General features: G+C 47.6%; 1 protein-coding gene across 1 annotated transcript in view; it reads left to right on the top strand.

Moving 5' to 3' along the window:
- The window catches only part of otud7a (OTU deubiquitinase 7A), a 54,216-nt gene that overhangs the window by 29,190 nt on the left and 12,526 nt on the right, over nucleotides 1-12,500 (top strand). Inside the window, exons 4-10 of the mRNA XM_035523512.1 lie at nucleotides 6,307-6,489; nucleotides 6,916-7,134; nucleotides 8,164-8,265; nucleotides 8,408-8,535; nucleotides 8,912-9,024; nucleotides 11,823-11,950; nucleotides 12,080-12,229. Of these exons, the coding sequence (XP_035379405.1) occupies nucleotides 6,307-6,489; nucleotides 6,916-7,134; nucleotides 8,164-8,265; nucleotides 8,408-8,535; nucleotides 8,912-9,024; nucleotides 11,823-11,950; nucleotides 12,080-12,229 (1,023 nt within the window). The remainder of the gene's footprint in view (nucleotides 1-6,306; nucleotides 6,490-6,915; nucleotides 7,135-8,163; nucleotides 8,266-8,407; nucleotides 8,536-8,911; nucleotides 9,025-11,822; nucleotides 11,951-12,079; nucleotides 12,230-12,500) is intronic.

The following is a 12,500-nucleotide window of genomic DNA, read 5'->3' as shown; positions in this document are numbered from 1 at the left end:
GATGACGGCTTTACGAGCATGCTCACTGGAGGAAGCTTTGTGCCCATTCAGTGGAGCTCACTGAGTAGTGGAGAGTGTGTGTGTGTGTGTTTGTGTGTGTGTGTGTGTGTGTGTGGGGGGGGGGGGGTCCTAGAAAAAAAGTGAGCTGAAGCTAACCGCTATGAGAGTTGTGCGGCAGTTTCACCATTTACTCTGCTGGTTTTCCCTTCATCTTCATGCGAGGATCCTCCAAGGCTCCTGCTTCTCTCTGCCCTGCCTGTGGTGGGTGAGTATGAGGGTAAACACACACCTGCTTAGTTTAGATCCACTCCCCAGAGGCCCTCTGGCTGCAAGCGCAGCTGGTTAGCTGGCCCGTTTGGAGCACTGCTCCCGGGACCACAGCCCTTCACTTTACTGGCTTATTTGTCTGTAGCCCTATGGATCTAATCATCAGTGTTGTGGGGTGTTTTGTTTTTTTTAATGGTTTGCAAGGAAGTAGGAATCAATCTGACCTTTTTTCCCCCATTCTATTTCCATCACCATGGATGTTACAACATTGCAAGCATACAGATGTTACTGCACATGCCTTGATTTTGCATATTTCTGAATCGAGCAGCTCACTGGCGGTTCAGGCTGTGGATATGTACCCAGGGCAAAATGTTTAGCCCATTTGCACACCACCTGGCACATTTGGATTAGTGAGGGATGTGCGCCGTGTGATGTAAAGCACTGTGCTGTAGAAGGCAAGGAAGCTTGTTCTGTGTATACAGCAGAGGGATCTTCCTTACTCAGCTGTTTGCTGCACAGCTCCCCACTATCTCTACTGTGCTGGAGTGCTTTAAAAGCTCTCTCAGGGGCCCACACGTTAACGCTCGCTGCTGCTAAAACCCTCCGAGATGAGGTCACCCTCATGTGCTGTTCCAGGGATGGCCTCCATTTCATAGGGCCTGGCTACAGCCCCAATAGGAGAAGCCACAGAACAGCGCTCAGACCCGAACACGAGGGCATTCTCTCATACGCTAAGGGAAAGCAGCGACACCCGCATGCATGCTGACTACCCCAGCAGCGGTTTAATGCAACACTTTAAGATGGCCGGCGATGAAGTGAGTGCTCAGAGGGATACGGAGAGTGAAAAGATGTGAGCCAAACAATATATCTCTGCTGCCATGGGAAGTGTTTTGTGTCTGCATAGTTTGAGCTGCAATAGCATGAATACAGATTTTGTATCATACAATACATTCTTTTTTGTCTTGTGGTTTATTGAATGTCTGCTATGTAAGTAGTAAATGAGATTTTGACTTTATGTGATGAACCTGTATTTGGACTGTTTCCTACTTCAGCTCCTTTATCATTTTGTAAAAGGTTATACAGCAATGATATGTTCACGTGTTTAAATGTAAATGTAAATGTAAATATGGTTGGTAAAGATGCATTATAAAGCACTTTGGGAACATTAAGCATGTGTTCAGGGATCTTGCATTTCTATATGTAACACTGGCCCTCTATACACTCATACCCACAAGCCTGTGTGAAGCGGTGGGGCTGGCTTTTCCACTAGCCTGCCTCTCTTTCATTTTGAGTACTGGCAATTTGCTAATGGGCTTTTAACGAGCCTTACTGCTGATATTTCACAGGGAAGACATCAAGCTCTCCTTAACCAATCAAATTCCGGAATAAAACATCTGTAAAATCACAGCAGGATGTGATTAGACTCACTTTCAGTGAGATTTGGGTTCGAAGTGAATACCTCAGTGTTGAACAACATATCTGAGTGTCAGGCGAAGCTGGACGTTGACTTTGTGCCGCGCTTTGGTTGGGCTGCACATGAATATTTGAGGTGAGATGATGAGGAATCCTCACACTGTGGTTATGCAATCTATTGTATCCCACACAGCCAGCGAACTGAGCTGTTCTGAGCCGCTTCCAAGAAGGCAGAAGGCGGAAGTATTGCTATTATCAAGTGCACTCACTTACTGAAGGCTGCCGGATAGGGAGTATAAATAACACGTGGGGAAGGCCATATAAAATTATTTTGCTGTCTTGCAACAAAATGCATGTACTGGGAGACAGAGAGGGAGAATGAGAGAGAGAGAGAGAGAGAGAGAGAGAGAGAGAGAGAGAGAGAGAGAGAGAGAGAGAGAGAGAGAGAGAGAGAGAGAGAGAGCCTATAAGCTAGACACCCCCAGAACGCACAGGGCTTTGCCAGAGGTCAGTCCCACCAACTGTCTTTGGCATCCTAACTTATACAATCTTATGCATCCCATACCTTCTGCGTCCTACACAGTGATGTAATCCATGGCATTTATGCAACATCCACACTGGATTCAGGGCCATTCAGCACTGCTTAGGGAGCACTCATGGTTCTGGGGAGTTATTGGTTGAGTTATGTCTATATGTACATGTGCGCATGTGTGTCAGGTCTGGTTGGATCTGAGAGCGAGGTGTCCTTAACTGTAACTGTCACTTTGATAGCAGTTTTGACTTGATTGGACATCCAAAACGCAAGTGTGAGATAAATGGATGATGTCAAAACTCTTTGGTCTGTGCATGGTGCTAAGCATCAGATTCTATATTCAAAGCTGATTTGGGTTTGTGCCTGCAAAGCCTGCCGTGGTCTGACGAGCATCATCTAGGAGGCATGCTAGTTCCATGGGTTGTATTAGATGCCCGCAGGGTACCAGTATCCCCCTACCCAGCGCTCTCAGATGCCCTGTAGCGCATGTGAATGGAGTGTGAGGCTCTGAGCCCAGCACACCAAGCTGCAGCCACCCCGGCACGCCAATCACCTCTCCCTACAGCAACTCCGGCTGCTGGAGTCCTGAAGCCACCCTCAAACACGAGCGAAGGGGGCTAAGGTCAGTGCCAGGCTGACAGGCCAATCGGCCATGACACCGAAAGGATGTCCATGGGTGTCGGCTGCACTGATCACAAGTGTGTCTCCGGCAGGCTCTTCTGCCCGCCGCTCCGGCCCGTTTTACAGGGCCAGCGGGGCCTCGGCACTCCCCCTACGTACCTCCATCGCTCTGTCCTGCTCCGTACTTCAGTATGCCGGAAAGCCTTCAGGGATCTGAGTGCAACTTTTCAGCACCTTCAGCATGTGGTGGGTTTTTAGGATGTGAGAGTGATCGTGACACTTTTTTTTTGTTGTTTGAATGAGGTCTGGGGTTTGGCTACCTTAAGAGAGCCAGATTATGCACACATAATAGTAAATGCTCACTGGCCAAGTTCTTTTATGGTGTTCCACAAAGGAAGTATCAGCGCGTGTGACTGAATATGAGATGTGTGGTGCCCTCTAGAGGACTCTAAAAATGCTGCAGTTGTTTTGTGGCTAAGGGCAGCCTTTCTTGCATTTGTACCTTCATGCAATGGAAAATTAGCTTGACGCACTGATAAACAGCAACTTGTGTGACTTATTTTTCATAACACGATTGACTTGTTTTATTGTCCATTAGACTATGCAGTAAAATCTGTCACTGACTGTATTTGTCACTGAATAATGAAGCTTTCAGCGAATAAGGTGATAAATGAGAAACGAAAAGGTTAATTACTGAAGAGGGGTCTCACCGAAGGGATTGTGAGTGTCTTTGAGATGGCCTCTTTCATTTGAAAAGACGCATCATCGGCTGAGCTCTAAAATGGCTTTACTTTCTAATAATCGTTCTGCATTATCGGTATAACCTCAAACCAAAAGTCACTTCGGTTTTTTACCTCACATAGTAGGAAATAGTCTTCTTTAGAATCAAGCGAGAATCCATCAGTAGTTTATACAACTACCAGAGCTAACACAATTCACCAATGTTGGTAATCATTAGACTGAAAAGAAATGATTTAAAATTTTCTTGATTTTTGATGTTTTTAATGCATTTTTTAGAACACTGCCAAATAGTAAGAGCCCACTGACAATAAGCAAATAAGAGCTGTTGGATTGTGAGAGTCGACAGTGCTGTCTAATGACCAGGCTGCTGGCCACTGATGTAAGGCCATAATGCTGCAGAGTGCATGTATTAGAGGTGCTGAATGGTCATTCGATTAAATTGTAAATTCTCTTCTAAAATCTTTTTAGCTGGCCAAAGGATACAGGAATCCATAAAGGCGATGGGATTTGCATTGATTGATGATGTAGCATCTCACAGTTTTGCTCTGTCCGGGAGGGAAGAGAAGGTGCCTTCTGCTCGTGGTGGAGTGAACGAAGCCACATTATTGCATGTGGGCTAGTCAGACTGTAGCTTTTACGCTAGCTCTCCGTCTCAAGCATGTACAACACACATGCAAACTCTCTCTCACACACACACACACACACACACACACACACACACACACACACACACACACACACACACACACACACACACACACACACACTCACACACACACACACACACACACACACACTCACACTCACACACACACACACTCACACACACACACACACACACACACACACTCACACTCACACACACACACACTCACACACACACACACACACACACACTCACACACACACACACACACACACACTCACACACACACACACACACACTCACACACACACACACACTCACACACACACACACACACACACTCACACTCACACACACACACACACTCACACACTCACACACACACACACACTCACACACACACACACACACACACACACTCACACACACACACACACACACACACTCACACTCACACACGCACACGCACACACACACTCACACTCACACACGCACACGCACACACACACACAGCTCACAAGACACAGAATTCTAACAGATTTATTAGACCTGATTGTATTAGCCTCATGGGGTGTGTTTATGAGGTTCCTCTCCACAGTGGTGTAGTGGGAAAGCTTGAAGGCTATAATAAGAGTTAGTTCTGACCTGCTTCTCTCTTTCCTGGAAGCTCTTTCTGTCACTAAGATAAGGAGGAAGCTGGAGGAAGAGGGAGCAGCGCTCTGTGTGTGTGTGTGTGTGTGTGTGTGTGTGTGCGTGTGAGTGTGTGAGTGTGTGAGTGTGAGTGTGTGTGTGAGTGTGTGTGTGTGTGTGTGTGTGAGTGTGTGTGTGTGTGAGTGTGAGTGTGTGTGTGTGTGTGTGAGTGTGTGTGTGTGTGTGAGTGTGTGTGTGTGAGTGTGTGTGTGAGTGTGTGTGTGAGTGTGTGAGTGTGTGTGTGAGTGTGTGTGTGTGTGAGTGTGTGTGTGTGTGTGTGTGTGTGTGTGTGTGTGTGTGTGTGTGTGTGTGAGTGTGTGTGTGTGTGAGTGTGTGAGTGTGAGTGTGTGTGTGTGTGAGTGTGAGTGTGTGTGTGTGTGTGTGTGTGTGAGTGTGTGTGTGTGTGTGTGTGAGGTTACTGTCACTTCCCATTAGAGGCCTGGTATCTTGCTGCCGATCTTCCTCCTCTCACTCTTCTCCATGTTGTTTTCCCACCTCTCAGCTTAAGTGTGAGTGAGAGTGTAGCTCTGGACTGTTGGAGTAAACCCTCAAATGTATCCTTTATTTATCCTTTCTGGTCTTGTTGCACCAGCAGATCTTTTTTTAGTGGCTGGCATTCCTCCATGTGGGCTGTGAGGTTAAGCAGCGTTCTGTTGTGTGGAGTGTGATGGCCTCCAAGTGTTCTGAGGCACTCACATTGGCAGTCAGTGTCGCTGGGACAAGACTGAAGTTCTGAGAGCTGGCAGTGCTTATGCAAACATCTTCCAGAATTGCTTGGAGACACAACAAAGGAGATTTTTTTTATTGTATATTAATGTAAAATAGCTCTGAGGGCTTTCCTTTCAGATGAAAGGATGCATTCATTTAGTTCAAAAAATCATAATGTGAATATACTACATAGTCTGATTTTTCGTAAGGCAAAACTAAGTCTGTTGCTTCATGAGGATAAAACTTTCTGAAATCTTGACACTAGCATCTTCATGATAGGGCCACTGCATTCCATGTGTTACATCAGCAATGGCAGTTCTTTTATTTTTAGGCTTTTATTTTATTCAATTGTCATAATTATCGGATATCAAGTCAGCCGTTTGTCATAGGTTGCACATAGGAGAAGTGCCTAGCATGTCATTGACTGACGGTCAGTTTCTGTTTCGAGAGCGTTGGTCATTTCCTGAAGTGTGTGTCAACTGTGTGACAGCCGTTCAGCTGTCCATAGTGAAATGCACTTTATTTTCTTATGTTTGGATGAATGCATTAATTCTATTTTGCTTCATGGATTATTCTCCCACAAATTATCCATTTTCCAAATGTCATATTTCTTTCTCTCTCTCTCTCCCTTCGTGTGCGTGTGTGTGTGTGTGTGTGTGTGTGTGTGTGTGTGTGTGTGTGTGTGTATGTAAAAACTGGGACCTGAGCGCCGCTCTAAGTGACTATGAGCAGTTGCGGCAGGTCCACACTGCCAACCTGCCCCAGGTGTTCAACGAGGGCCGTTACTACAAACAGCGGGAGAGGAGCGGAACCCCCCAGCACCTCAGCAAGATGGACCAATGCCTGCAGAGACAAGAGGAGAACACTCAGGGTACGGCACAGAGCTACACTATTACTCTCTGTGGTGGTGATGATGATGATGATGATGGTGGTGGTGGTGGAGGTGGTGGAGGTGGTGGTTTGATAACAATGATTGCTCCTAATGATAACTGATAGTGCTGACAACTGGACATTAAAATTGTGCTTCTGATGAGGAGGAGGATGAAGAATATGAGGGAGGATGATTGTGATGGTGTGATGAGCAGGATTTATATGATCAGAATAATAACAACTGCTGCCATGGCGATGATTAATGGTTCATAAAAAATAATGAGGGTGGACTGTTTGGAAACGTTTTAGAAATTCCGCCAAGGAAACATTCCGCAAATGAAGCATAATTAAAATGACAAGCGACGAAATGTAGCTTTCATCCACCTGCCCGTCATGGCTGTCTCTGCCTCTTGCTCTCCGCCTGCAGAGAAGCGTCTCTCTCGGGGCATCTCACACGCCAGCTCAGCCATCATGTCGCTGGCGCGGATGCAAGTGACAGGCGAGTGTGCCAGGGAGCAGTTCCCCCTGGAGATGCCCATCTCCACCTTCCAGCTGCCCGACCTGAGCGTGTACAGTGAGGATTTCCGGACCTTCATCGAGCGGGACCTCATCGAGCAGTCCACCATGGTAGCATTGGAGCAGGCAGGTGAGGACCCGTCCATGCCACACCCCCCCCCCCCCACCCCTAAAAAGAAATGTAGGCTCCGCCTATCGGGCTCGTCACTCTGGAATATGAAAGCAACAAAAAAAGGTCTGTGATAACTTCAAGAAAAAATAAACAGGCCTAGGCCCAGGTTTTTCGTTCAAGTGCTGTCAGGCACTTCTGAGACTACAAGAACCATAAGCACTTTTTTGGGGCTGAAATGCACAGCTGGTGGAAATAGTTATTTTGGATCAGCAAAATGGGTTAAATTAGTGCGTGAGAACAAGGCGAAGTCATACAGCACTCTAATGCTGCACACGGATCTCTGTAGCCATGGCTACAGAGACATATCCAGTTATGTTTGTGGTATTATCTAACATCTGGTTTTGTCTTGAAGGGATTTTAATCCCACTCAGTCATGTCTCCCGCAGGAGAGCACAGCTCAGCACAGCAAACCCCACATGTTCTCTGAGACATGTGAGAGTATATGCTGCTGACAGAACACAGCGAAACACTGCCAAAAGTCTGGCAAAATTCGCATAACATAACCCCGTGACAGACGATAATAAAGTACCAGCCACGCATTTCCGCTGTAAACAACTGGCTGAGTTTGTTCGGAGCTGCGGTGAGGATGGACAGCTTCTCCGGTGTGAGGCTGACCCGGGAGACTGATCAGGGTCGGGGCCCAGGCTAACCTGCAGGTCCGTGGGGCGGGAGGGGGCAGACTTGGCTGAGGGAGTGAGCGAGAGGTCAGTAGCCTGGTGCACACAGCCTCCGGGCAGGTGCCTCCGCGGGCACAGACGACCCGTCTCCGTAGCAGGAGGAGGCTGAGAAGCAAACATTATTCCCTCCAGTGCCTGTAGCTGGAAGCCTCTGTTCTTGCCAGCCATCTGCAGCCGAGCAGGGTTTTGCTATAGGTCATTATTTTAATATTTATGCCTGGCAGCCCGAGAATAAACAGCGCTTGAATCTGAAAGAGGCACTGGAGCTTTTGCATAATGGCGCTGAGAGTCGGTTGTTCTTTTCCCGCAGGGCGTCTGAACTGGTGGTCCACTATGTGTACCAGCTGTAAAAAGCTGCTGCCATTAGCAACCACAGGGGATGGCAACTGCCTACTGCACGCCGCCTCCTTAGGTAAGCTGGAATCCCGAGCCAGGCCGAGGTCGACACCTGCTTGCGAGCAAGCGTTCCTTCACATGGAAGTGCAAACCCGACCTCATTCATTTTTGGATGCATTGCTGTCGGATTGATTCATGCGTCTGTACGCATTTGGCAGGAATGTGGGGCTTCCACGACAGAGACCTGGTGCTGAGGAAGAGTCTGTATGCCATGATGAAGAGCGGAGCTGAGAGGGAGGCTTTGAAAAGAAGATGGAGATGGCAGCAGACACAGCAGAACAAAGAGGTCCGTCCATCCCGAGCTAAGATGTCGGGACACAACGCTCAGCCATGTCTGTTCTAAATTAGGCACCATAGTCAAACTCCAGTTCAGCTACAGGTCACTAAATCCGCTTATGAATTCCCTGCTGCAGTGACTAGTCATAGAAGTTTAGCTGTAATTTAGTTTAGCATGCTATTCGATCCCTGCGAGCCATGCAAGCGAATGCTGTAGTGTTATGTGAAATGTGTGGGTGTGCACCACGGTTTACTTGATCTACACAGAAGAGGAAGTGTAGCTTGTTCCGATCAGTGTGTGCGGGGGGAGCTGGGGTGGTGCAAGACGAGCGAGTGTGTGGGTGTGTTTCCTCTCTCTCCCTCCAACTCTCTCTCTCTCTCTGTAGTCAGGATTGGTGTACACGGAGGAAGAGTGGGAGAGGGAGTGGAATGAGTTATTGAAGTTGGCCTCCAGTGAGCCTCGCACGCACTTCAGCAAGAGCGGCGGCCCCAGTGGAGGGTAAAGCTCACCAGCCTCCGCGCACGCACGCGCACGCACGCACACACACGCAGCACGCACGCACACACGCACGCACGCACACACACAGCACGCACACACACACTTGCGCACGCACGCACGCGCACACACACACAGCACGCACGCACGCACACACGGACATACGCACGCGCGTGCACGCACACGTACACAAACACACACGCATGCGCACACACGCACACACACACACACACACACACACACACACACACACACACACACACACAATGTACATATCTCACTACGTCATCCATGCTCCCACCTAGTCTTACACTGCAAACATGCCTCCTCTTCATCAAAGAGTTACAGTCGGTGCTGGAATTCCGCTTACCTATTACTCACACAGAGCTCACAGTGATACACACTCACAGGCCACCTCTCGTTTACACACCCACATGTTTACCCAAATTACGACATTTCTCTTTTGCAGTCTGTTTCCACCTGTGAGGCGCTCACACGAGACACAAAGCACTCTCCATTCTCCACTAGTGGAAACATATGTTTAGCTGATACACTGAGCAACAATGCCTTGTACGATTTCATCACGCTCAAAGACTCTCAGATCATCATGTTCATCTGTGTCTCAGATGTTCTGCCAATGTATGTTGCATTTTAAGGTGGGATAGTTGGTTGGGGAGTGATGTTACCCTTCTCCACATGTCTATGGTCAACTGCCAGTATGTAAAGCCCAATCTTACCTTGTGGTTCAGAAGAAACCACAGCATTAATTCCAGATAGGTGTGGGGACTGATGTGGTTCTATGGGCTTTTCCCAAACTGGCGGTGCACGGTCTGACTCCCTGTCAGCGGGCATTGCTCTTACACTACCATTAAAGGGCGCTACAGATGACCTGTCTGATGAACCCACGACTCATTACACAGTGCTGTGGTTTCATTACGACCAAGAGGGCCACATTTGTCTTGATGGCTTCTGTATTAGAATAGTGTTGGAAAAATTAGAATCTGTGCAGAATCTGTGACTAGGCTAACAGGACGGTTCCAATGTTTGTGAATGAAAGGCACTGTTTGGTGTTAATTTGATTAGAAACACTGCCACCTGGTGGATATGTATGGCAGGGAACATTAGTTTATGTTTGCCTGTAATATTTGAAGGGTTAACTTTGAATTGTTTCGAATAAGGGTGCCTTTTGACCAAAAGAGCAAATATATGCATGTTTCCGTGTGACTGAGTGGGTGAGTGTGCGGGGCAGCTGTTGGATTTTTGAATGATTACTATAGCCTTTGTCTTCTGGCTTGCAGTATTCACTGACCTCAGACCTTCACTCACTCAAAACTTATTTTACACGTTCTGCAAGATACCACACGACAGGCACTGTGTCCGCGTTAAACTAGCATCCGCCCCAGGCCCCGTGATAGCACAGTGGAAACTGTGACGCATGTGAGAGTACAGTGTGGTTTCTTTTTGTTTAGATTGTGAAACCTACTCGCTCAGATGGAAAACAATAATATTCTCTTGACTGTATGTTTTGTCTGATATAACTGAGAGTGAGAGAAACAGCTACCAGCTCACACTACTGTCTCCCACAGCAGGTTTTAATGTAGAAAGCACACATTTATGATCAAGCTTCTCTTTTATGGATTGAGATCACTTTTGGAATTGCAATTGTAAGGAATAGACACCTTCCATTAGAATGTAGGTAAGGAGGACTGTTTCTGAATCAGCATCGAGGGCCATCTTAAAGTCCCCATGCGGGCTGGCTGGTGTTGCCATGGCGCCATGGCTGCCCTAGGCTAAGCGCGCAAAGTTCATGAATGCAGAACACGATAAACAGGCCTTTCGAACAAGTGACGGGCCACACTCACTAGTACTGCAGTGCCCAGACTTCCATTGGGTGAGCACCCAGGCCATGGTGTGTGAAGACCGCACTTAAAATGTCTTAAGAAAACAAAACTGCTGCTGGGGTCACTCCTTTATGAGTGAATAAACCAAAATGGGTTTTTTTTTTTTAAGTACACACACTGAGAAGGTCCACAGAACCTAAGGAGGTGACAGAGCCAAGCCGGGTGGCTGATGAGGTGATGAATTGTGCTGTGTGGTGATTACTGCATTAGTAATCAGGGGAGTGATCTGTTGAGGCCTAGAGGGCAATATGTGTATAAATTGAATGAGATAGGGGATGTGTTTATTAAAAGGCTCTTCATTAGAGTTGGGTAGTGCTGTTTTATGTGTGTGTATGTTCATACGTGTTTGTGTGCGTGTGTGTGTGTGAGAGAGAGAGAGAGAGAGAGAGAGAGAGAGAGAGAGAGAGAGAGAGAGAGAGAGAGAGAAAGCAGAGACAGAGAGAAGACTTAATTGTGCTAAATTCCCAGTAGGAGGCAATACTGGTCAGGCTGGAACAAACTGTTTTCATTCTCTATGACTCTTTCTCTTGTTCTTGCCTCTGTGTCTCTCATTATCTGCAGGTGTTGCAGCCTAGATTGTGATAAGGTCTTGTAAACATGTTCAGTCATCACTAGACAAACAGGGGTGTGTGGGTAATAGCTCTGCCTCAAGAGGAAAGGTGGCCTAACCTTTTGTAGCTTAAAGCTGCTAACAGAAGATAGGTGCAGTTCATGTTTCCTAAGGAGTTTCTTAAGGAGCTACTCTTATCTCTTTCTTTGGGTTTGTTTAAGTGCATTTGGTGGATTCTAAACAAGAAACTCAAATAAATATATATGACACAAGACAAAGAGTAACAGGATTTGTGTGCATGTGTGCGTGTGTGTGTGTGTGTGTGTGTGGGGGGGGGGTGTTCCCTGCAGTGTGGATAACTCAGAGGATCCAGTGTATGAGAGTCTAGAGGAGTTCCACGTGTTTGTGTTGGCCCATGTCCTGAGAAGGCCCATCGTGGTAGTGGCGGACACCATGCTCCGAGACTCCGGCGGAGAAGGTACCCCTTAGTCACTCATGTACACTTCACTGCTGCGTTACTTACACATTAACCTAATGTACAAGTGACTTGCCGCGAGGGCAAAAAGACATCGCATTCATTTCACCTCTGCCCCTTGCTAACTCGCAGCATTCGCACCCATACCCTTTGGCGGTCTCTACCTGCCCCTGGAGGTGCCGCCCCAACGCTGCCACTGCTCTCCGCTTGTGCTCGCCTACGACCAGGCCCACTTCTCTGCCCTCGTCTCCATGGAGCAGAGAGACCAGCAGAGAGAGCAAGGTACACACCCACCCCAGGACCTGCCCAACATGGGCGGCTTCGTGGGGGGCTTCCTTCAGACACACCTAGCTTGTCCCGGATACCGGCCTGCCTTCTTGCCTGCTTCAGGATGGTGTCAATATTGACCAGTAAGAGGAATGCACTGAATCAATTTGGAAAGTAAAATAACAGCTATAGTACACAAAGCTCTCAGATCGAATTAAAGAACACATTTCAGGAACAGAACAAGATCAAGCCACGCTGAATAATGCGGCCCTGAGGTTTGAGGTTA

Source organism: Electrophorus electricus, chromosome 2 (genome assembly GCF_013358815.1).
Source record: "Electrophorus electricus isolate fEleEle1 chromosome 2, fEleEle1.pri, whole genome shotgun sequence".
Lineage (NCBI taxonomy): Eukaryota > Metazoa > Chordata > Actinopteri > Gymnotiformes > Gymnotidae > Electrophorus > Electrophorus electricus.
This window is presented reverse-complemented; position numbering and strand designations above follow the sequence as displayed.